We start from the raw sequence: 27,130 nt of genomic DNA on the forward strand, positions 1-27,130 counted from the left end.
CAGAATTATATTGATCCAGCACACAAGAATAGTATCACACCTTAGAACTAAGGGTAATCCTGGCAACTCACCTACATGGTGACATGGGAATTACTGATTTGTTTATGCTGTATTATAACCACATAATACAGGAATAAATTGCCACTGGAAACTAAAGTTCTGCTGAAATAAGCTTCATATATAGAATAAATAAAAAAAAATAGAAGAAGCAATGGCTCCAGAAAGGAAGAGCAACTGTTGGGTTTGCAATCTGTAGCTAACTATACAAAAGGTAGGAAAAACAGAATATGTTAAGAGTGAAAAATAGGTGGAATGATGTGAAACAAACTGAGACTACATTTGTGTGTGGATGGACACTGGTAGATTGATGAAGGGAGAGGAATAACATGGTTAGCTGATGTACTATATAAATAAACCACTATAAAGTATATCATCAATAAAGATAAGGAACAATGAGACGTAAACAGAGAATTATAGATTATATACCCCAGATAAATCCTTAACATTGATATTCAGGGAGCCTGTGTGCAATATTATTTGGATCTAAAAATGTGAAAAACAGCAAACACATTTAAAATTGCTGCATAAGCTTTCCTAATGATTTGATATTTATAGATTTTTATATATTTATGGAAAAACTTTTCAAATGATTTGTTCAACATATTCAAAAAAATAAAAACATATACCATATATGAAAAATATCAAAACAAGTGCAAAATGTAAATATTTTTCATAATATTAAATCATTTTAAAAGTTTATGCAAAAATATAAATTCCTTTGGAAAACATATCCAACAGTATTAAATTGAGGCCATAATCAGCATATTTTTCTTTTAATTGGCAGATTGATATTTTCAATTCATTTACTGGATTCCGGACAAAGAATTACACTAATCATGTCAGTCTCTAAAGGGAATGCCCCCTTTGGTAACACTGCCATGAATGTGGGTGATATTGTTTTCATATTTAACAGCTTTGTCAATTTCCAAGAATTGCTGTTGAATTATTTGTTTGGGGTATAGTTTTAATGTTTTATCTTCTCACTGTCTAATAAAAAGCCACCACAACCTTTGATATAACACCCAGGTATAAATGCTAGACACCAAACACATAAACTTTTAAAATGACTTAATTAAAGAAAAAAAAATATTTTGCAATATTTTGATATATTGATATATTTTATATATATTGTTTATATTTTAATATATTTAAAAAATATTTTTAAATGTCTGTCAAAAAATAGCTTGTGTGATCTCAGCTATTTCCAGGATTAGACTGTAGGTACAGCAATTTCTATGAATTTATAGTATCTAAATCTGTATCTATATCATGTTTTAAATAAATGTGTTACAAGAACCCCTTGCCATGATCTTGTGTTTTCACTATAAAGGCAAAGTACATTTAGAAATACATTGTATTGATGTTAACTCACCAAAGTGTAAATTAATGCTATTGTAATGCCAGAACTGTATATTGCTAAAGCTACAACTGAAGCCAACATAGGCCATGGAGACTGCTCTTTCGCCAGGATAGGTGGTGGTTGTAGCACAATCTCTAAAAAAAAAAAATATGAAACATAAGAGGAATAATTAAAAAAACAAAGTACATTCAAATGTGCTATTCCAACATTACACATTATATGACCTTCAACACTAAACACATAGTAATGATAATTTGTAGTCAATGGAGTATATTCGAAGCTTGGGCTTGTCACCAGTGGGGTACCTCAGGGATCTGTACTTGGACCCATTCTCTTTAATATTTTTATTTTTATTAGTGATATTGCAGAAGGTCTTGATGGTAAGGTATGTCTTTTTGCGGATGATACTAAGATATGTAACAGGGTTGATGTTCCAGGAGGGATAAGCCAAATGGCAAATGATTTAGGTAAACTAGAAAAATGGTCAGACTTGTGGCAACTGACATTTAATGTGGATAAGTGCAAGATAATGCATCTTGGACGTAAAAACCCAAGGGCAGAGTACAGAATATTTGATAGAGTCCTAACCTCAACATCTGAGGAAAGGGATTTAGGGGTGATTATTTCTGAGGACTTAAAGGTAGGCAGACAATGTAATAGAGCAGCAGGAAATGCTAGCAGAATGCTTGGTTGTATAGGGAGAGGTATTAGCAGTAGAAAGAGGGAAGTGCTCATGCCATTGTACAGAACACTGGTGAGACCTCACTTAGAGTACTGTACACAGTACTGGAGACCATATCTTCAGAAGGATATTGATACCTTAGAGAGAGTTCAAAGAAGGGCTACTAAACTTGTTCATGGATTACAGGATAAAACTTACCAGGAAAGGTTAAAGGATCTTAACATGTATAGCTTGGAGGAAAGACGAGACAGGGGGGATATGATAGAAACATTTAAATACATAAAGGGAATCAACACAGTAAAGGAGGAGACTATATTTAAAAGAAGAAAAACTACCACAACCAGAGGACATAGTCTAAAATTAGAAGGACAAAGGTTTAAAAATAATATCAGGAAGTATTACTTTACTGAGAGGGTAGTGGATGCATGGAATAGCCTTCCAGCTGAAGTGGTAGAGGTTAACACAGTAAAGGAGTTTAAGCATGCGTGGGATAGGCATAAGGCTATCCTAACTATAAGATAATGCCAGGGACTAATGAAAGTATTTAGAAAACTGGGCAGACTAGATGGGCCGAATGGTTCTTATCTGCCGTCACATTCTATGTTTCTATGTTTCTATGTTTCTATTTCTTATGTGTTTATTTTTTACTTTGTTAAATAAATGGACATGGTTTTTAAAGAGACTATCTGAGCACCATAACTACTACAGTGCTCTTTAAAGGTTGTAGTGCAAGGAGTCGCAACAGTAAACTATCAAACTTCTTAAGAATAGTTTAGGACTTAATTGGCATGGAAGTGTACACTTCTATATTATCCTAACAATTTGAGACATTATTCATTGACTGAGAGCGGCTTTTGAAAGGTTTTATAGTATACTGTAAGGACGCTCCAGGGGACTTATAAGAACGAAAGGGGTCATTCACTAAACAGGGAACTTTTGGTGATTTTACAAAATAGTGACAAGGTGCAGGTGAAAAAGAAAACATGAAAAATATCCAAATAAAATGGAGGCTTTTTCCAACCTTTCTCTAGTGGTCTACGTTTGAAATGCATTTGTCAATTTATTACAGCTTATCATTTAGTGAAGTAAAGATGTGACAGTTGCACTTCCTATTTCTTAATCTGCTACTGCACTCAGTGGATTTTTTTATTATTATCACAATGATTATTAATTATTAAAAGAGACACTGTCTACCATGACAGTTCAGGCACGTCACTTCTCTCTCAGTATCTCTTGAAGATTTGAATAATCGTGATGATGATAAAAAAAATAATACTCCAATGACTATAGTAGAATATTAGGAAATGGGAGGTGCAATTATTACATCTTTGCTATTCTAAATGATGAGCTGTAGTCAGTAGACAAATGTGCTGCAAATTTAGATTTGCCTAACCTCTCATTGCAAAGATATTTAAAAAGCAGCATTGGCATGTCTATAGATCAATGAGCCATTTAAATACAATACAAATACAAACATGTATTCCTGACACTAGAGTGACCTGCTAACTGTTAATGTGTCTGCCACCCCATCCCACCCAAGTGAAGTAAAAAGGCAATACTTTTCATCCTGCGGAACACTGGTTTCTCCTTGTCAGTCATGCCTCCTTGGTTGGAAGCATCAGTCTTGATGATCTCAGCCAATCCAGGGCTTCCTCAAATGAAAGCATTGGGAGGTTATAGCGCATGCACAGCAGAAGCGGCGCCATGCCAACCAGCATCTCCTCAGAGACATGCATTGATTCAATGCATCTATATGGCTGGGCGTTCAACATCTCCATGCAGAATGTGAAGACATTGAACATTTGCAGGACTTAACCCAGGAAGTACCTCTTCTGGCTGTTTGAGTGACTGCCACTAGAGGTGTTACTAGGCAGCAATGTAAAAATTGCATATATCTAAAAAACCAAGTGTTTACAATGCTTAGCCTGCAGGGACAGTCTAGAGACACCAGCAGCACTAAGCTGTAGTGGCTATGGTGACTATAGTGTTCCTTTAACCCCTTAAGAAGCAAACTTCTGGAATAAAAGGGAATCATGACATGTCACGTGTCCTTAAGGGGTTAAGCATCACTCGTTACTCATGCAACAATTAATTCTGACATTTATTACCTTTTACATGAATGACAGTGCCATTATCATACTTGGCTATATAGGGTGGTGGCTCCATGTGTTCCTTCAGCAAATAATAAATATCTGTATCGTTTTCAGAGAGGTCATTGAGGTAAAACGTGACATTGCTTGCAGTGGGAGTTATTCTACACTTGTTGTGCTGGAAAGGCTGATGAGAAGCATTGAAGGATCCATGGCAAATTACTACTCCTTTGTTGGAACCTTTGATTAGTGTCACTTTATATTCCATTTTTGTGTTGCTAAAGTCGCAGTGAAATAATAAGTTTATAGTTCCATTCAAAACACGGTATATGTTTTTATCAGCCTTACATTCTGAAAAACAAAAGTAAAATATGATCATTGATATAGCAACAAAACATAGAACAGTGACACGAACAATAATACGTATAATTAAGTATGTTGCATATATGTGTGTATATTTTATGTATGTGTTCTCTAGGGCAGGGGTAGGCAACCTTTTAGCAGCACTGTGCCGAAATAAGATTTTGATGTCCCGTAGTGTGCCGGTCCTATTTTTTCAAATTGAGGTGTGGATGTTGCTGTATTCTGCTTGTGTAACTTATACTGCAGTTGCTTTGGATTTTGTGCGTATATGCAAGGCCGTCTTTAACGCGGGGCAAATGGGGCAGCTGCCCCGGGCCCAGTTTCTCTTGGGGGGCCCGAGGCACCTGCCCCGTGGGCCCCGCTGCCCTCATCAATTTCTTTCTTCCCCGTCCCACCGGGTGGCCCATGCACTTAGGGTCACCTAAGTTTGTATCAGCAGGGGCCCGGTCGGGGGCGCTGTTTCCGTTTAACACTGCGACTGGGCCCCTTGCTTTCCGGCAGCCGGCTGGGAGGAAGTGACAGCCGCAACTCACTTCCTCCCATAAAGAGAGGAGCTGCATGGAAGGTGGCAGGAGGAGTCGCGAGGGAGAGAGGACGAGGCTGCAGTGAGGATGGGGGATCCTCACTCCCATCATCCTCAGGCACCACACTGGACCCCAGGGAATCCACCCTCCAGCAAAAGGTAGGAAACTGGAGGGTGGGTTTAAAAATTTACATTTTACATGTGTGTCAGTATGTCTGTTTGTCTGTGTATCAGTATGTCTGTTTGTGTGTGTGTCAGTATGTCTGTTTGTGTGTGTGTCAGTATGTCTGTGTGTGTGTCAGTATGTCTGTTTGTCTGTGTGTCAATATATCTGTGTGTGTGTCAGTATGTATGTTTGTCTGTGTGTCAGTATGTCTGTTTGTGTGTGTGTCAGTATGTCTGTAAGTGTGTCAGTATGTCTGTTTGTCTGTGTGTCAATATATCTGTGTGTGTGTCAGTATGTCTGTTTGTCTGTGTGTCAATATATCTGTGTGTGTGTCAGTATGTCTATGTGTCAGTATGTCTGTTTGTCTGTGTGTCAATATATCTGTGTGTGTGTTGGTATATGTCTGTTTGTCTATGTGTCAGTATGTCTGTTTGTCTGTGTGTCAGTATGTCTGTTTGTCTGTGTGTCAATATATCTGTGTGTGTCAGTATGTCTGTGTGTGTGTCAATATATCTGTGTGTGTGTCAGTATGTCTGTCTGTGTGTGTGTCAGCATGTCTATGTGTGTGTGTCAGTATGTCTGTCAGTGCATGTGCATGCATGTGTCAGTTTCTGTGTGTGTGTGTGTGTGTTTGTGTGTCTGTCAGTATATCAGTCTGTGTGTGTCAGTATATGTGCCTGTATGTGTGTCAGTATTTCTCAGTGTATGTGGGTGTCAGTGTGTCTGTCAGTGTGTGTGTGTGTGTGTGTCAGTATCTCGGTCAGTGTATGTGCCTGTGTGTGGGTGTCAGTATTTCTGCCAGTGTATGTGTGTCAGTATGTTGATCAGTGTGTGTGTCAGTATGTCTGTATATGTGCCTGTGTGTCAGTATGTCTGTATATGAGCCTGTGTGTGTCTGTCAGTACGTCTACCAGTGTATGTGTCTGTGTGTGTCAATATATGTACCTGTGTGTCAGTATGTCTGTCAGTGTATGTGCCTGCTTATCTGTATGTAGCCAGTGTATGTATCTGTGTATCTGCTTGTGTGTCAGAGTGTGTACCTGTGCATCTGAGCCGCAACTTTAAATACAAATACACCCCTTCATTCAAACTTCAACACTACATACAAGCACACTCCTGCATTCGAAAACAAACACTACACATAAATGCACACTTGCATTCAAACTCCAGTACCACATACAAACACATTCACACAAACATACTTCATACAAACACATGCTTACATTCAAACACAGAAACAGTGCTAAATACAACCCTGCAAGCATGGGAAATTGGTAGAGCCCCAGCTGTCAAAGCATTGTTGGAGTTGCACGACAGATGGGGTTCTACCTTTAGTTCAATCTTGCAATTGGGTTTCCCAATAAAATTCATTCTATTTTAGTGCCGCTACTGCATTGGGATGAATGCCGTGATTGCATACCAGGGTGTGAGGGGCGATGGCGGCAGGGCCCAGGGGATCCAAGCAAACGCTTGCCCAGGGTCCAATCATTATTAAAGACGGCCCTGCGTATATGAGCTGTTATATTGTATATGTTCATGAGTAGTTTGTGGTATCGTGTAGAATAGGCTGTGTATGGGTGCTATTTGTTGAATTGTGTGTGTGGATGGATATGTCACATTGTGTGTTTGGTAGTGTATGTATGTGTGTATGGGCTGTTTGGGGTATTGCATGGGAGAGGCTGCATGTGGGGTTGTGTGCATGTATGTGGATTGTCAGTGGTGTTGAGTTTGTGCGGATTGTGTGTTGTGTTTGGGCTGTTCGTATTATTTGTATTATTCTGCATTTCTGTGTATATCTAGCAGTGTGGGTGGCTTCCCTGGGTTCCAGTGGGGACCAGGCTGGCCAGGTCAAGGACAGGAGCTGCAACAACAGCTGCGGGCTGCTCTACTACAGTGTGGATTCCTATTCACAAGTGATGGAATGAAGTGATCTGAGATCACTTCCTCTGCGTGCCGCAATGTATAAATTGTGGATTGTCCTTCACCACATTTTCGTATTACCAGATATCTGAAGTTTCACTGGGACTCCTGATAGGCCAGAGCCTGTTTGGCTCTAGCAGCCTTGAGTGCCGTGCAAAGACACCTCGAGTGCCGTGTATGGCACTAGTGCCGTAGGTTGCCTACCCCTGCTCCAGGGCATTGCCAAAATGAAGATATCCTTCAATATATTTTTCTTTGTGTAACTCCCTTCGTAGCAAAATGCAATCATTTTATTCCTGCTCATTGTGCTTTTGGATAAGATTTGTGATGTCATCCATTCAGTTTCCATTGGGACATTTGAGCCAACTGCTCCAGAATAGAAGCATACTCTTTGCCTTCTCTTGTGGACGCTTATTGGCTTAAAGAAAGGGGAAGGGGTTAAAGTGCTTAGAAATATCCAACACTCGGAAGCAATTTTAGAACGCAGTGCAAATATGCAGCATATCTTTCACTCCTCCCTACTAGCAGATTGAGCAGGACTGTAATATATCTATGAATCATGAGGATATCTGTCTATGCCATGCCACCCAAAGCTCACATGTAAAAGCAAATTGCCAATGTATTTGCTTTGTTAGATATGAGGAGTACATGTCAGGGGAAATGAAGGCAATAAGCCAGCACTATATGCAGTATAGTAATCATTAAATAAATTAACTGATACATGACATGGAGAAGCATTTGCTTGGACTGTTTTGCTGGTCAGAGCGCATGGGCACTCTGAACTGGCAAGAAGAGGGAGGAAAGGAGAAGGGGCCGGAGGAAGGAAGGGTTTTAAAAAATAAAATAAAATATCAAGTACAGCTACAGAGTCAGGAGGGAGCACACAGAGGGGGGGGGGGGAGGGGGGAGAACAATATTCTTCTTGCATTGCTCTAATGAGATTTGACTGTTAGAGTGTTCTGATTGGTTGGCTTACTAGCTAACCAATCTGAGAGCTCTCTTACTCATACTGCAAAGCGTGGGTTATATGTCACACTTTGCAATAGCTGACATAGCTAATGCCAAAGCTCTGGCCTTAAATTTGAAATTCACTTTCAATTTACTAAGAATTACCCACAATTGTTGCTATAGTGAATAAACCCTATTTGTGTTTTAGAAAAACTTGACGGAAATACTAAAAATAAAAGGTGTGTGATCTCTTTTCATTTATTTTGATGCTAGTCACACTATTTAGATATGTAACCGCATATTACAACGTATTACACCACAGTAAGGAAGACCCCCGAGTTCCTGTGAAAGCTCTATTTCCTCTTTCTTCTGGGGTCTACCCCAACCGAACGCTCAACCTTGTGACCCAGATTACTTGCCTTGCAGCGTTTATAAAAGATAACACCATACACTGAAGAACCCAGGAAGTTGGTGCAGAGTAAGTGAAAAAAAAAAAACCCACAGTATAAAAAAGCAGGTAAAAAAAACTTTTTTTTTAATTTTAGTTTTTTTTTTTTTTGCTTGTGGTGTTAGATAAATATGCTAACCTATATGTAACTACAAAAAAAGTCACAGCAATATTCACTACTCCCCTGAAACGGATGTGGCAACAGAAGTGGTATAATTTAACTTTAAAAAACAATTTTATACAGGGAGTTCTAACGTGAGAACATCTATGTATTAATAATGATTTTCAGTATTCGGTTGTTGGTGAAATAAACAAATAAACAGCTGCAGTAAAAAAAAAAGGCTTAAAAGGCCTTGTGAGGACTAAGACATATCTGGAGATAATGGTTAATGAGCATACACATTTATAATATATATATATATATATATATATATATATATATATATATATATATATATATATATATATATATATATATATATATATATATATATATATATATATATATATATATATATATATATATGCAGATAGTGAATAGAGCACTCCAGAGGTCTTGTTTAAAGATTATTTATCGGTGTAGAAAAATCAAAGTTTCGACCCTCAGGTCTTTATCAAGATCATATATATATATATATATATATATATATATTATTTTATATAATCAAAATATTGCACAAGTGAAGTATTTTTCATAATCTTTTTGATCCCAATGTTCCTGTTTTCTAGCAGCTCCATACTGTCGGTATATCCGAATGTGCAATAGAGCTCTATAGCAATAATGTCTTTAAAGTACAATAAATGTGTTTAGAAATCAGTCTGTGTGAATAAGATACATCGTTCATCTTCTAAATTACATTTTAGTTGCATACATTTTTATTATTAAGTCAACAAAAAATTCTAACAGCCCTGCCTTGGTCACAGCCCCACTCACACCCCTAAAATGAAAGTGACCCTCTTTGTCCATTTGAAATGTTGGGATGTACGTAGCCAATTCTTACATTAGAGCTATTTTCTACTTATAGTTTAAATTCACTCAAATTTACTATGAATTTTCACTTTAGTAAATAACACTGATTGTGTTTTATATAATAAAGCAGAACCTGTAGGGAACTGAAAAAGGCAAACACATATTTTGTAATAAAAACCAAAGAAAAACAAGTTACCTGCGCTCTCTCCTTAATCCCTATGTATTTTTAAACAAATGTAGGTTTTTTAGTTACCTCCAATGGCCATGAGAGGATGAGCCCACCTGCCAACGTCAAGGCAGACCCCCCTTAGTGGGTCCTAACTCTAACCATTCACCTTGCTTCCTTGAGCCTCTGGCAAAAATCTCTACTGAGAAACACATATTTTAGGCAAAAATAACTGAGCTGTAAAAATTGAATACTTAAAATTGCTTCATATTATCCTACAGAAAATGTGCTAATCTTGTCAGTTACCATACTTTTTGGTTTAGTGTAAAACACGCCCAATAGCATTGAGTGTAATTCTAAAGCAAGGAGTCTGTTCCAAGGCATCTAAATATTAATATTCTGCTACTGCTAGTAATTGACAACTAGATCTTGGCAACTAGCTCCAGTAGACTACTACCTATTATCTCTACAACTAGTTCCAAACTACTACCTACTAGCTCTACAACCAGCTACAAACAGTCTACTACCTACTAGCTCTACAACAAGTTCCAAACAGACAACTACCTACTAGCTCTACAACTAGCTGCAACCATACTACTAGCCTACTAGTTTTGCAACAAACCACTACCTCCTAGCTCAAAAACTAGCTCCACACAGACTACAACCTACTAGCTCTACAACTAGTTCCAAACAGACTACTGACTACTAACTCTACAAATAGCTCCACTACCTCCTAGCTCAAAAACTAGCTCCAAACAGTTTACTACCTACTAACTCTACAGCTAGCTGCAAACAGACTACAACCTACTAGCTCTGAAACTAGCTGCACGCAAACCACTACCTACTAGGTCTACAACTAGCTCCACACAGACTACTAGCCTACTATCTCTACAACTAGGTGCAAACAGACTAAAACCTACTAGCTCTACAACTAGCTCCAGTTGACTACTGCCTATTAGTTCTACACCTAGTTCCAAACAGACTACTGCTTACTAGCTCTACAACTAGTTCAAAACAGACCACTATTTACAAGCTCTTCAACTAGCACCAGTAGACTACTCTCAACTCTACAACTAGCCTTAACAGACTACCCACTTTTCTCTACAACCAGTTCCAGCAGGCTATTAACTACTAGCTCTACAACTAGCCCTAGTAGACTACTACCTACTAGCTCTACAACTTGCCCCAATAGGCTACTATCTACTAGCTCTACAAATATCAAAATAGACTATTATCTACTAGTTCTACAAATAGTCCCCTACACCACAACTCAACACTTGACACTACTCTGACTGACACCAACACCTTGCATCTCTCATACAGATGACATTATGAGCTTGCCAATATGCAATATCCAGTCTTGTCTTTACTAAGCAATGTTTCCCTAAGTTACGGAAATTCAATCTACTATAACTTATCTGTAGATTTTTGAACATTAATCCTTACTATTTGGCAGTAACCGGGCCTGAGTCACATAATATTAGTTTCACTCATACACTTTAATAAAATTCCAGTTTCATTATAGTGACTCCATATTAAGTGGCTCCAAGAAGTTTAATCTAAATATATATTTTGATTATATTATAGCATTTATTTTAATAATGCAAAAAGTAATGGTTCGAAAAGGATTTTTAAAAAATAGGCGTGATAAATGCCTAAATGATAGGTGTGATAAATGCCTATTTTTTTTTTTTTAAGACATAAAATCATTATCAAACCATTAATGTGAATGTGAAAATGCTGACACTATTAATCAGTTTAATATAATGCAATTGCAAAAACAAGTGATAAAGACCAACACCTAAACCACAGCATGTTTTTCACCGACTTCCTCAGACAGTTTTCATGTACGGTGTGTAAACAACAAACAGGTGTTAACGAGAAAGAAACAAACAAATCTATTAAATATCCTCTGGATCTAAACGTGCATGCTACAACACAGACAATAAATAAGAATGCACATTGTGATGCAGTTTACTACACTGTTTTGTGTTTTGTTTTGTTTTTTCGTTTTTTTTTTACTGCCAAAATACCCATGTCAAAAATATCTGTACTTGTTTTAAAGATATGTCAATGCAGCTATGTGAATCAAAAAACTTCTACTTAAATAGTTTAATAAATTACTTTGAGAGTAAAGTTGATAAAATGCACTGAATCAAACAGAATCTGGCGAACCTCCACCCATATGGGCAGAGAAGCTCCTAGAATACTTGTGATGCAGCTTGATAATCAAAATAGGTATGTTTTGTTTGCTTAAACAACAAAGCGCAGGAAACAAGACAAGGTCAGAACCACACAAAAACAAGAACGAGCTGACAATTCCGTTTCATGTATCCTAAAGCACTTAGTCACAGGCAATGAAATAGCCCAGCAATTATGAGGTACAGTCAGATAAGAATTGACATGGCAAGGGTGGTATATGAAGAGCGTGTATAGATCTGAAATGCAGTTAGAGGAAATGGAAGCAGATCCCTTTGTACAGCGCTACGGAATCTGATGGTGCTATATAAATAATAAAATAAGAATAATAAATAAAATTGCATGAAAGGGGAGAGGGTTGGTATGCATGGGTCAATTACACAAAATTTCACAGCAAAGCTAGGGATTCAGAGAAGATATGGAATGTCATAGTAAAGGGTGGGAGAAGAAATCAGATAAGAAATAGTGTGACAAAAGAAATGAAAAAGGAAGCATAATTGAACATGCACGGTAAGAAGGAAGCCGACATCAATAAGGAAAAAAAACTGGGATTAATTGGAACGTATAGCAAATAGAATTCACACCACTAAATGGAAAAGAAAGCATAGAGAAATATAAAATGGAGAGCAAGTGGGAGCAAACACAAAATTATGAAATGAAAAGAAAAGGGGGAGCAGATGTAAAATGTTAATAAAAAGGGGATCATACATATACCTCCCAAATGTCCCTATTTAGAAGGGACAATCCCTCTGTCCATCTTTTCTATCCTAATATACCTCTTTTCTAGGAGCTCATTAATGTTGATGTGTCTGAGTGTATAACAGAGCTCCACGGCAATAATACTCAGAGTAATGTGTCTTTAAACTAAAATTAATGTGTTTAGAAATCAGTCTGTGTGAATAATATACATTGTTCTTGTTCTAAATTACATTTTAGTTGCATAAATTGTAATTAATAAGTCACCAAAAAATTCTCAGAATATCCCGCCACTGTCCACACCCCTAAAATGAAAGTGTCACACTTTGTCCATTTCAGAGTTTGGGTGCTATGCATATATGAAATGGAAAATAAAGTAGGTACAGATCTGTCGTAGGGTGGTAGAGAAAATGGCACCGGATGTCAAATGCTGAAGAAAAGGTGGCACAGATATAAACTGGTAAAAATAAATAAAAAGGAATACAGAAATATAAAAAGGAAAAAGAAAAGGGGAGCTGGCAAAAAAAAAATGGATAGAGGACATGTCAGAGAAGAATATACGTTAATATTACTGCACCGTTTGATGAAGATTATGTTTATACTGTTACCAAATATGGACATGAAAGAAAAATGTAATAACACCACATTTGAATTAATACTTCTTATAACATTGAAGTCGTAGAAATATCCAGTCCATTTCACTACCTTTGCTAACATACTGTTATTCCTCTGAAGGGCTGTGCCTATACTACACGTGATCAGTAAACATTTCAAACTTCCCATAATCCAGTTTTTCTATTTTCAACCTTTCAAAAGCTTTAATGTATATTAAGGAATGTGTGCGTGCTAGGCCAATGCCTTAGAGGCAGGGTCTCCCTTGGAGAAATAATGTGATCTCTTACAATTTATAGATGAAATGATGGTTGCATGTGTGATGCAGCTGTGGAGATGTGTCTGATGGCTATAGCCCATTGTGCTCTCTGATGTGGTCTATGTGTCAAAACTGCTTCTACTGACTTTTAAACATAATTTTGGCAGATTTAAACATCTTTATTTTTTAAGTGAGGTGGAAAAGTACCTTACTTTCCCAGGACAGGTAAACTAATTTCAAGGTTGATCAACACTTGGACATTTTTGCCCCTCAAAGGCATTCACATAATGGTCTGAAAATAATTTTAAAAGAATCTTCTAATCACATTCGAACTGATATAATATTTTGTCAAATCCAGTAATGATTCTATCATCACCATCAAAACTGCATGTTAGGATGCTCCTTCCAGTATCATTATAATAAAGGGCACACTGAGACCTTTACATGCAAAAACACATCTTAACATCCATACAATTGTTAATAGTTTGTCTCTTTCGGCCCTGGAGGTCTCGTGCATATACACCAACACCACCTAGTTCTGCCTTTCATATACTTTAGAATTGTCTGAATTGTTTTTCCTATCCCACACAATTCTCTGGGCAGGTGGAGTAAAATGCAATATGTGTACCTGTTTCCAACAACAAACTTGGAAATCCTTCATTGGGCAGAAGGTCACAACATGACCTTGTTAGTCATTCACACTCCAGTGGTGGAAGAAGACTATCACCACGAATGAATGCGGAACTGCTTGTCAAGTTCAACCAGTAATAAGGACTCATACCCTCTTCGAAGGTACACTGTGGTGGCCATCAGAACCCTAATGTATCTCATTCTATCATTAATCTTGGTACCTGGGATTGCAACATGGAACAATCAGGAAACCATCATGATCCATTCTGATGTCATGCTGTATTTCAAAAACTACAATACACAGTGTGAAAGCAACAGTTCAAACATTCCTAGGCAGCAGTTGCTATATGAAGCCGCCATTATTATTATAGTACTTTCCTAGTTTAATGTACTCATAGAACCACTTACTGGCATTATTTTCCCAAACTACATGCTTTTTTTTGGTATGAATCATATATGTATCTGAAGAGTTGAGCTTGTTCGGTAAATATCTTTCAAAGAGTTGCATATAATTTTTTTAATCTACCATAGAGGGTTATATGTTTTCACCTAGAGGTTGGAAGGGATATATAAAGTATATCGATTTGTAATATCAGAAAAAATAAACAACTGTGATTCAAAAAAAGTAAAAAAAAAAAAAAAAAAATTAGAGGAAAAAAAAGAAAGTTGCAATAAGCAATACTAAAAGTGAAATGGCCTTTTCGTCAACACAATTCTGTGGTGGCTAAGAATAATGTAAACTATGTGGTAAATTTGACCTTAGTTGCTGCTAGGGGTTACACATTGGTTAAGTGGTTAGTATTAGGAATTAGGTTCAGTATTGGGCTAGAATTAAAAGAATACCTCAGATACACTTCAGGAACTAACACAATTTCTGCATTTTTATGCTGTTTTTTATTTTATTTTTTTTCTTTAAAAAAAAAAAAAAAAAAAAACCTTTGAAGAGGGAGAAAAAAATATTGTGAGACTAAAATTCACGTAATTTGTATTGGTGCCCAGAGTTTTCTTTTAAAAATTAGTAGTTGGGATTAGGCATTAAGGTTAGAGGCATTAGGTTTAAGTTGTTCTTGGCAACACCCAAATGGGGATGTGAATGTGTTTCTTACAACAGGTATGCACCAAAGTGGCTGTACCTAAAAATCACTGATCCTTACACACATTTCTTAAAGTGTTAATTATGTTGGAAATATCTTTAACCCCTTAAGGACACATGACATGTGTGACATGTCATGTTCCCTTTTATTCCAGAAGTTTGGTCCTTAAAGGGGTTAAATTGCCACTTTCTAAAACATATTGAAATGAACAGAACTTCTGTTGCACTTGTTTTCCCTAAATCATATAAGAGATACGGGTGGACATCCCCACTACAGCCCTTAACCATTAGTGGCAGGTTCGGACCATTTGGAATTACCCTGTCAGTCTTTACAAAGACAAATATGAGGATCGAAATAGCGTCTCATGAAACTCATGTGTTACACCCATGCAGAGACTAAATAATGACGCATATAGGTGTTAATAATCATATTATTCCTAAAATCAGCAAATGTAAACTTGGTGCAGCAATATAAAATTAAATAATAGATCAAATAAAATAAAATAAAGCAAAAAAATACAATTAAAAGTGCATAGTGATAAAATCCTCAATGTATTGTTTATGTACGTGTGTATGTATAATTTCGTACATAGCCCGGTGTCTTTACTCCTCTCCAGCCTTTTTATGTTGTTTCTGCTGAAAATGGTAAAAAAAAAAAAAACACATACTCAGCGCTGTACATATACATCTGCATCAGTAATCACACAACACACTGTCCATGCACAGTTGTACAAATAATTAAGAACACTGTGGAAACACACATTATGTATACATGAACATAATATTGACATACCTCCCAAGTGTCCCTGTTTAGGGAGTATTATTGCTATTATACACCCAATCAACATGGAGCTCCTAGAAAAGAGGGACATTAGGATAGAAAATGGCAACAGAGGAATTTAAGCCCAAAATAGTGACTGTCACTATTTTGGGCTTAAATTCCTCTGTTGCCATTTTCTATCCTAATGTCCCTCTTTTCTAGGAGCTCCATGTTGATTGGGTGTATAATAGCAATAATACTGCTAGATTACTGACAGTAACATGTCTTTAACCCTTTAAGAACCAAACTAAGAAATCAGTCTGTCTAAATAAGGTACTCTGTTCTTGTTCTAAATTGCAAATTGCATTTTAGTTACATATATTGTTATTAGAAAGTCACCTAAAATTTATCAGAACTGCCCCACCCCTGATCCCTCCACTCACACATCGACAATCAAAGTGTCCCTCTCTGTCCATATGAAATGGTGGAAGGTATGCAATGTAAGTGATCTACATGCAAATGTAGCACATACAAATGTGTGTTACAGATGCATTACATATTACATTTATAGTTACATATATACACAGCACTACATACATATACACTTACACAGTCCTTCAAAAGCATGCATATTCAATACTACACCTACATAGCACTATACATACACACACTCAAGTATATATACTTATGGATATATAGCCTCTCCATTTTTTATTCAAAGATACATACATCCACAAACACACCAACGACACACAAAGTCATACACACATACATCCAGAAACATACCGACACACAAAGTCATACACACATACATCCAGAAACACACCGACACACAAAGTTATGGACACATACATCTACAAACACACCAACGACACACACAGTCATACACACATACATCCACAAACACACCAATGACACACAAAGTTATGGACACATACATCCACAAACACACCAATGACACACAAAGTCATACACACAAACATCCACAAACACACCAACGACACACAAAGTTATGGACACATACAGATGCATAGTTCTACAAATTCTTGTTAATAAATAAATGTGTTTAAAAACTCACTGTTGTACGGCAATAAACAGACTCACCTTCATATATTCATACATGCACATACTCACTATCACATACACACACAAACACATTCTTACAGGGTTATTCATGAAAGTGAGAATTCAAAGTGAATTTCAGATTTAAGGCCAGAGTAGCCAAATTGAAACCATACCTGATATAGAGAATTTTTCAAGTTTGGCTATTTTTACCTAGAAATTAAAATTCACTTTGCGTTCTCACTTCAGTGAATAACCTTGCAAATGTGTAGATGGATTGATTCTGGGTGTGTACTGGACTGTGCGGTTGCTCGATGTGTCACTCGATGTAAGTGATATTGTCAAGCATGCTGCTGGATTTGCTGTGGCATTTTCCAGTCTGTAACCAAATTGTTTTTGAACAACAAATCATGAATGGAAAATGGACGATAAAGAAGCTTCCCGGAAAAATCCACCAAGGAAACTACAGATTTTTTTTTAATGGGTATTTTTGCTGTTAGATAAATGGTTTTATACCCCTCCTTTAGTAAAGGTACCAGGAATGTAAATACCGTATATACTCGAGTATAAGCCGATCCGAATATAAGCCGAGGCCCCTAATTTTACCCCCCAAAACTGGGAAAACTTATGGACTCGAGTATAAGACTAGGGTGAGAAATGCAGCAGCTACTGGTAAATCTCTAAATAAAATTAGATCCTAAAAAAATTATATTAATTGAATATTTATTTACAGTGTGTGTGTATGAGTGCAGTGTGTGTGTATGAGTGCAGTGTGTGTGCATGAGAATGCAGTGTGTGTATGAGTGCAATGTGTGTATGAGTGCAGTGTGTGTGTATGAGTGCAGTGTGTGTATGAGTGCAGTGTATGTGTATGAGTGCAGTGTGTGTATGAATGCAGTGTGTGTATGAGTGCAGTGTGTGTATGAGTGCAGTGTGTGTGTATGAGTGCAGTGTGTGTGTATGAGTGCAGTGTGTGTGTAAGAGTGCAGCGTGTGTGTATGAGTGCAGTGTGTATGAGTGCAGTGTGTGTATGAGTGCAGTGTGTGTGTATGAGTGCAGTGTGTGTGTAAGAGTGCAGTGTGTGTGTATGAGTGCAGTGTGTGTATGAGTGCAGTGTGTGTAAGAGTGCAATGTGTGTGTATGAGTGTAGTGTGTGTGTATGAGTGCAGTGTGTGTGTATGAGTGCAGTGTGTATGAATGCAGTATGTGTGTATGAGTGCAGTGTGTGTGTGTGTGTGTGTGTATGAGTGCAGTGTGTGTATGAGTGCAGTGTGTGTATGAGTGCATGTGTGTGTATGAGTGCATGTGTGTGTGTGAGTGCAGTGTTTGTGTATGAGTGCAGTGTGTGTATGAATGCAGTGTGTGTGTATGAGTGCAGTGTGTGTGTGTGTGATGCAGTGTGTGTATGAATGCAGTGTGTGTGTATGAGTGCAGTGTGTAGGAATGCAGTATTTGCGTGTGTGATGCAGAGCCTTGGTGGGGGTGGGCATTTTTATTATTTTTTTATTTTATTTTAATAGTTTTTTTTGTTATATTAATTTTATTTTAATTATTATTATTTAATTATTTATTTTTATTATTTATTTTTATTATTATTATTATTATTATTATTATTAATAGTTTTATTATTTTTTTCGTCCTCCCTCCCTGCTTGATACATGGCAGGGAGGGGGGCTCTCACTCCCTGGTGGTCCAGTGGCATTGGCAGTTCAGTGGGGGAGGGGGGCTGGCAGGAAGCACTTACCTCTCCTGCAGCTCCTGTCAGCTCCCTTCTCCTCCGCGCCGGTCCGTGCAGCTCCTCTGTCAGCTCACAGTGTAAGTCTCGCGAGAGCCGCACTATGACCCCGCGGCTCTCGCGAGACTTACACTGGGAGCTGACAGAGGTGCTGAAAGGACCGGCGCGGAGGAGAAGGGAGCTGACAGGAGCTGCAGGAGAGGTAAGTAAAAGCTCTCTGCCAGCCCCCCCCCCCCCCCCCCCCCCACCCTACACAGCCCCCAGTCTGTATTATGGCAATATAAATTGCCATAATACAGACACTGACTCGGGTATAAACCGAGTTGGGGTTTTTCAGCACAAAAAATGTGCTGAAAAACTCGGCTTATACTCGAGTATATACGGTAAGATTAATATTTCGAAGCAATCAATGTGACCAATCCTGGAAAGTGCTGCTCCCTCTATGCTTCTTATCCTTCAAACATATGGTTATTTTCCAGAACCGGAGCTTCTACCTACCTCACTGATATGATTAATGGACTTGTGCACACATGCATTTCAGCTGGTACGAACGATTCAAATGCATTTTAGATTTACCTGTGGATTTACCTATTCAATGATTCTGCTCTCAGCCCCAGCTATTAATGATTGACGCTTCCCAGCAACTTTCTCCTATCTTCTCTTTCCCCACTCTTTCCCAGGATTGTTCTTTTTTCTTTTCATGTTTTTTTTTTCATTACATATATTACATACACTGTATATCATGCTATGTTACTTTGTTATCTTGTTTATTTATAAAATTTAGAATTTTAGGTTTTTGACAATCAAAACGTGTTTAAAATACTTTTGCTCATATAGTTTATGTGATCAGACCATTCGTATATATATATATATATATGAAAATATTACAAAAGTGAAATATTTTTAATAATCCTTTCTATCCTAATGTCCCTCCATATTGTTGGTGTGTCTCAGTGTATAACAGAGTTCCACAGCAATAATACTCACAGTAATGAAGAAATGTGTCTGTGTGAATAAGATACATTGTTCTTATTCTAAATTACATTTTAGTTGCATAACTTGTTATTAGTGTGCCACCTAAAATTCCTCACAAACAGCCCTGCCACGTATCACACACCACTCACACCCCTAAAATTAAACTGTGCCTATTTGTCCATTTGAAATGTTGAGATGCATAAGCCAACTGCTCCAGAGGAGAAACATGCTCTATGCCCTCTCTTGATGTTAATAAAGAGTTAGGGTAAATGCAAAATATTCCCAGAATACTTCTTGGTAGTATACCTAGCCTTCATCACCTTGCCTCTTCTTACAGGTGTAGGGATATGGGATTTGGAAGTGTATATTTTTTTATTTTTTTGCATCTCTGATACAGAGTCTGTCTGGATCCCATGTCATGTATGAGGTCGGTTTATGTTGTCATTTGTACCATGTTAGTTTTTATAATTAGGCATATTGGCTATAACTAATTTGATTTTTTTTTACAATAAATTGCCCTTATTATTTTCTATTTTTTATACTACCAGGTTTTTCATGATACATTGTAAATTATACAATTTTCTCTATTATACAGTTTATTGTTTTAAATTCATATAAACTGTTGGTTTTGTTGTTTGTTTGTTTGTGTTTATAATACGAAATTTGGGAAGTCGAACAGGCAGCTGGTTCAGAATTTGCAATGTGTTTTAACAAAAAGAAACCCTGAAAAAGAGGTCACATATTATCTATTAATACACTAAGCAAATCTTAGTTCCATTAGCCACTTCACTACCAGAATCAAATATAAATGTCTTTATTGTCATGTATTTTGCAGAACAAAATTTAGTCCATAAAGCCTTCCTCGCGTTCATTTATACACTAGGAATGACTATCAGCCTGAAGTGGAACTAATGTCTCTATCATAAGCATCTAGCCACTGCTATAATGACTTCAAGTGTGCTAAAACATCACTTGACCCCCTGCTTTCAACCAGTTAAGGATGTTTCAATGGGCCACATCATTCCTACAGTTGGCATGGGGGGGAGGAGTGAATGGACTCTTTATTTTAGAAATATATTACTGCATGTGGGCATTATGCTCAAATACAACATTATTTTTATATTCTGTTGCCATGTTCCGTAAGCTGTATTGATAGTAATGACTTACAAACAGGGTTCTTACAAATACCTTTCAGTGGGCCATTTTACCATTTTTATTTATCTATTTTTGTCACACGTGCTATATGTGAGAAAAATAGCATTTTTGCTTTTTTTCTAACATTTCAGACTCTATTTTGAATATTGGAAGATAATGGACACTATACACTGTCTAAAGATATTAATTTCTCAGATATTTTTTATAAAGGCAGAATGAATATGTGAATTCATTGTTGGGTTTGTCTACAAAGCAATCTATACACAATATTACTGTTAATATACATTCATATGGTAGCAAATAAATGTTACACTAATATTTATTCAATCAAAATGTGTTTGGTAGTGAAGGGGTCAACTGACCAGTGAAATGTCCTGATAAAAAAAAAATGGAAATATGTGTACCTTTGCCTCTTGCTATGCAAAAAAAAAAAAAAAAGAATAAAAAATAGAATACATCTCAACTTTTCAAAGCTATATAGGAAACTCCCAATACCAAAACACACAAAATACAGCGTAGATGTTTATCAGATAATTGTATGTACATAGAATGCAGTGCAAGAGTCCAACAAGTGCATCATTCACCACCTATGCTAGTTCCCTGGGTCCTAAGTTTGATCTCATTGAAGTAAAATAAGGAATGAATAGCCTGGGAAAGTTTGAGAGGAAGCGAGAAGCACTATTTAATGTCATTATTTCACTGCAATATGTCTGTATAAGCATTTATTTGTGTGTGAGAATTAGAAGTGGGAAGAAGTTTTAGTCTCATTTTCTATGTATTTTAAGTACAGGTTTCTTTAAAAAATGGTGACTATTTAATGAGTAGACAATCAACTTGAAAAATATAGGCCACAAACTTCCAAGGTGGTTAAAATCCCAATTTAATTTGTTGTTGTTTTTCTTTTAAATTGCACAGTTTTGATCTACATTTTGTAAGTTGACCATCAGCTTCTCACATTCAGTGATAGACACAGGTATGCATTTCTTCATAACTCAAAACAAAAGAAGATAGACCAAAAAGAAAAATGTGACTAAATTGGGGCTGAATTTTTACCTCTGTGTAATCACATATATTTATATGTGCACCCTGTACCCTGCACCCTGTTACTATATATATATATATAAGTCGATATGAAAAAAAATGATAGTAACAGGGTGCGCATAAGATGGGGATGTCCAAAAATACACTCATACTTTAAGGAGCTATTAAGAGCTCTGCTATATTCTGCACAGACGTTACAATCCCCGTCATGGAATATATAATGTTGTCAAAGATGGTCTGTGGTCTCCTTAACAACATTATATTTCCCATGACAGGGGTTGTACCATCCATGCAGAGTACAGCTGAGCTCTTAATAGCTCCTTAAAGTGTGAGTGTGTTTTTTGGCATCCCTATCTTATGCCCACCCGTTTTTTGAAGATTCACACTGCTGTTTATAAACAATTCATATCGACTTATGTAACTATATAAATATATGTGATTACACAGAGATACATTCCAAATTTAGTCACATTTTTCTGTTTGGGCAAGGTCTATCTTCATTTTGTTTTTGCTTGTTTTATACTGATATAAGGTATAGGGAATCATTGTGTGATTTACTGCTGCCCTCCCCTTTTTCATTATATTGAGCATCTAAATATTCCTATTTTGTAGCCAGCTTGGCCATTTTTGGGGGCAGGAAGACAGATTGGTTGGCAGTATTTTATGTATTTATTGATTGATATACAGAAGACAAATATCTGTTTAATAAGACATCTTGCTTACAGTAACATTTCTCTGGTAAAGACAGTGCTAGGAGGGATAGGACTCTGTGCTAGCCCTACCAACAGACACCAAGGGCACTAAAGCTTAGGCCTACTGTTCCTACCCCCAGTGCTGATAGAAGTAAGCTGCACAGGGTGAATAGGGGGAGGTTTCTTAATAAAAAAAAAAAAAGTTTTGTTAGTGTCAGCACTGCACTTTGTTTGTATGTGAGTGTATCTATGCATATTTATGTGACAGCGTGTTATTCTGTGTCAATCTATGTATATGACTGTGTGTGACAGTGCGTGTCTACGTAAATAAGTGACTGTGTGTGTGCCTCTATATGTATGTGACTGTGTGAAACTGTATCTCTGCACATATGTGATTGTGCAATTGTGTGTCTCTGTATGTATGTGAAAATGTGTGATTGTGTGTCTGTATACATATGTGATTGTGTGTGTGATTGTGTCTGTATGTATATGACTTTGTGTGTGACTGCCTGTCTCTGGTATTGTATGTGTGATTGTGTGTCCATGCATCTATTGACTGTGTTTGTGTGTGACTATGCTTCTAGGTATGTGACTGTGTGTATGATTCTATTAAGCTGTGCACGTGTTGATGTATATGTGAATAATCTTATTTACCTCTTGAATGGTTTGTTGTACATATGTGTATGTATTTGTGTGTAAGGGTCATATATGGGAAAGGGGCTCATAGCTTTGACTTGCCTAAGGCAGCCACAATCCTAAATTCATCACAAAATAGACTCCAAGATAATCTGAAAGGTTTGTTTAACAGTTAAGATTTGTTTAAATTAGCTAAAAGTAGGTTTGGAACAAGAGTAAATTTGGAGAAAGACTAATTCATTGTAGACACTGACAGGGTGTATTGAAATACAAGAAGGGAAATACATTAAAGGAATTAAAAGATACAAATAATCTTATAGATATAAATGCTGTACACTGCATGAGTACAGATGAAGCTTCTTAGATTTACAGAAGACACAGGTAATTTAACCAGCCATCAACAGTTTGAGCATAGCCGGGTGATAAACGTATGTGTGTCAGTGCAGCATCCTGTGTCAAAGAGGCTCAAGAAAAGCATGAAAATATCTAACTGAAATGGGTCAAGTCAAGTGGATAGCAGGAGATTGGCAAGCAGAAGTCTGGTACAGAAGACATGAGGGTAACAGACATTGCAAAATAAGATGAGAGTGGATGGGTGTGGGACACAGACAGCGAGCAAGTAGACAAGATGAAGGGAACAAGAGAGAGGAAGTTACATTTTATACATTGAAAGTGACTTGGGAGCAAGAAGGTACTAGTGTCATGAGGCGGCATTGGCTGGGTCAAGTGACGTGTGGTGAGTAGGAGGTAGGTCACATGAAGAGGGAGTTGATGGGCAAACTGATTCATAAACGAACAGGAACTAGATAGAACTAGATTTCTGTAATTAGTTTTTTTCTATGCATCCAGTTTGACAGAAAGAAAATCTGAGTGTTATGAGAATATTCAGTATACCACGGAGTCCATAAAACACCTGGACTTGTGTCATCTGTAATATACTAGTATATCTTACCTCAGCAAAAATGCCAAACAAAATGGTTCTAGTTTGTTTATTCTGGCTTAGAATGTAATATTCCCTTTGAAAGACCCTTGTCAGTTCTCCACATCTCTCATTTTAGTGACAAACCCTACTGTAAATCATATAGAGGTTTGCTCACAAAAAATAAATAAAAAATATGTAGTGAGCTGAAAAAAAATTGCACAATGTGTGGCTAGAGTTCAGCAGTCAATGTTTATATAAGTGTGTACGTATTTGTAATGTGTGGTCTGGCTTTGTCTGGACTCAACTGGATTGTGATGTCATTTGTTAAATCATCAATATATATTTAAAAGAACATGATGTATCACATCAAAAGGTTAGCACAAGTTCTAGTGGATTTTAAATGGTCTATATTGAATGGGGTAATTTCAAGGAAGTAACAGTTTCGCAATGCTAAACATAAGAGACTTTCAATTTGTACTGCCGCCTATTACTTACAATGAGCATCTTGCAAAAATGTTACTCAATATTCAGTTAAAAAATATTTTTTATCTATACATTTGCTGGTAATTCCACCAAACCAATATACAATTATGTATGTACCTATATCAGACCTTTATTTAATATTATTGGATAATCTTTTCAAATTGTTTAATATATATTTTTTTAAATTAAAAATGTATATTAACTTTTTTGATATTTTAAAAAATAAATTGAATATTTAGAAAAAAAATAATTTTAACACTTTACCAAAAAAATATGACATCTATTAAAACCTTAAATAGGTATTAAAGAGAGTCTGTGATCCAAAACATACGACATCCCAACCCCTGTATATATTAAAAAAAAAGATCAATACAACAAGAATCCATTCCTTTTGAGAAAGTAACGAGATGTACAGTATCTGAAATCAAAGCTGTATTATGATTGGCTGTTTAGTTTTTTAGCTAACCAGGATGCACCTGTAATTCTACTCAAAGATCAAAGATCACCAATAAGAATTAACTAATGGCAGCCCCCGGCTTGCTGTAAAACGCAGAACTCCTAGAACAATGAAAGTAGAAACAGATGTGTTTATGAATCAGTTTTAATATTTCTTAATGTGATCTTTTGTGTAGACACATTAAGCTGATATTATACTTATCTCTTTAAGATTTCCTTATAATTCCTAGGAAAATGTTAATTAATAGAAGAAGGGTTCTTGAGGACTTTTAAACGTAATGGTAATCATATAAATGCAGGATTACAATATACAGCAACACATATGAATATTACGTGTTTTTGATTTTTTGTAAAAAAGTGTTAATGTACAATCCACCTGCAATCATACGACAAATTATTTAAATAATGGTTTTAAAACTACTAAGTATTTTTTTTCATAGCGAGGTTTCAACCAACCATTAATACAGAAGAAGCTCAGCAAGAGCTAACCAAAATCAGTGAAATTGACAGAAACCCGTAATTAATGCATTTTAAACCAAACCTCAACAAGTGTAGAAAACCAACACACACATAAACAGACCACTACAAGCGATAGTGCTATAAAATGAACAGTGATAAACTCAAATATAAGCAGACTGAGGGGGCAACATGGTTTCACAAACAGGAAATAGCAAGCTCTTAATGTCATTTAGTTCATGAATATATTGCTAGAGCGTAAGGAGAGATGCATAGATTGGTGCCATATCTCAGTGCTATATAATTAAAGAGGAATTTTAAATATTTATCTATTCCTATTTTTAATGAACTTGTAAGGTGTGAAAGACAATATTAAATGTAGAAATTCACACATCTCTATCAGCTGTTCCTCCATCTTAGCTCCTTGTCCAATCATTGTTGTAAGCTCTGTCTTTTGCACCTGTCAGTCAGCATAGAGAAAGCGTACAGAAGAGGAGATATGAACCAATGCTTCTATTTCTCCCTATTTGAAAGGTTTGTCCTGGCTTTGCCATGAATTGTTGCATCATGGGAAATGCGATATTAGCATCTATGGTGCTATGGCTAGCCTCTCACTGCCAGAGGTAATTGTGACCTACCGTAAGTTGCACATCTCAGTCAAGACCCCTTAACATTGAGTTAAGTAAATAATAATTGAAAACATATGAACACTTTTGGTCAATTATGTAATACATTCTCATTTAGGCTTGTGTTATTTATTTCGAAACCCGTGCACACTTTCTCTTTCCTTGCTATGAGTTTTATAGGGCTGGATTCTGTTTCGAGAGATAAACTGGCTCTGTTCTCTTAATAGCAAATCTCCATTTGACATTTTTGGATTTAATTACTAGATAAATGCCTAAAAAAAGCAAAAACATTAAGTAGACAGATATAAAAATGAAAAGCATTTTTACAATGATAGTTACCATTGCTTGCTTTTCCTACTAACGATGCCTGTGTATTGTCTGAAGTTCCACCAGAATGCTTGTTCTTGGTTGGAAGCACAGATTGATCAGTGTATATTATGTATTGTAAACAACTTACCACTGCATGCGACCAACGGGGTGACAATTGCAACCAAGATCATCCAAAGCCTCATGGCGGCGTTAAGGCAACACATTTGGATCCATACACCTGGAGAAAAAAATTAAGCAATTCCTAGCTTAACTAGCTTAAAATAAACTATTTGGTCTCATTAGCACATCAGTGCAGAAGAGCAGAAATTTAGTTATGGCCTCTTTTCTTCTCTGGGGATTATCTTCAAAGACCCGGTTGTTGGGTTGATATCTGTGTGTCTCATTGTTTCCTTTACCATGTCCCCGCCCCTATTGCACACAATACATTTTCATTCAACGTTACCAGGTATAAGGCAGGAAACTGGCTTGATGACTTCAACTTTTCTATCAAACATTTTCAGCAAAAACAAGTTAAATAGGTTCCTAAAAGCTCAAATCTCACTTCTTGTTTTAACGTTTTCCCATAAATAAGAATTGTGTCAGTATAGATTAAAGAAAAAATTAACTGTGCAACATT

The 27,130-nt window shown here is 36.6% G+C and overlaps 1 protein-coding gene across 1 annotated transcript in view; it reads right to left on the reverse strand.

Annotated features, from left to right (window-relative positions):
* CD28 (CD28 molecule) overlaps positions 1-26,841 on the reverse strand; it is a 33,945-nt gene extending 7,104 nt beyond the window's left edge. Inside the window, exons 1-3 of the mRNA XM_063429814.1 lie at positions 26,642-26,841; positions 4,211-4,543; positions 1,433-1,554 (exon numbers count right to left, since the gene is read on the reverse strand). Coding sequence (XP_063285884.1) covers positions 1,433-1,554; positions 4,211-4,543; positions 26,642-26,717 — 531 coding nt within the window. The 5' untranslated portion in view covers positions 26,718-26,841. The remainder of the gene's footprint in view (positions 1-1,432; positions 1,555-4,210; positions 4,544-26,641) is intronic.
* Positions 26,842-27,130: the final 289 nt, after the last annotated feature.

The sequence above is a fragment of the Pelobates fuscus genome, chromosome 8 (genome assembly GCF_036172605.1).
Source record: "Pelobates fuscus isolate aPelFus1 chromosome 8, aPelFus1.pri, whole genome shotgun sequence".
Lineage (NCBI taxonomy): Eukaryota > Metazoa > Chordata > Amphibia > Anura > Pelobatidae > Pelobates > Pelobates fuscus.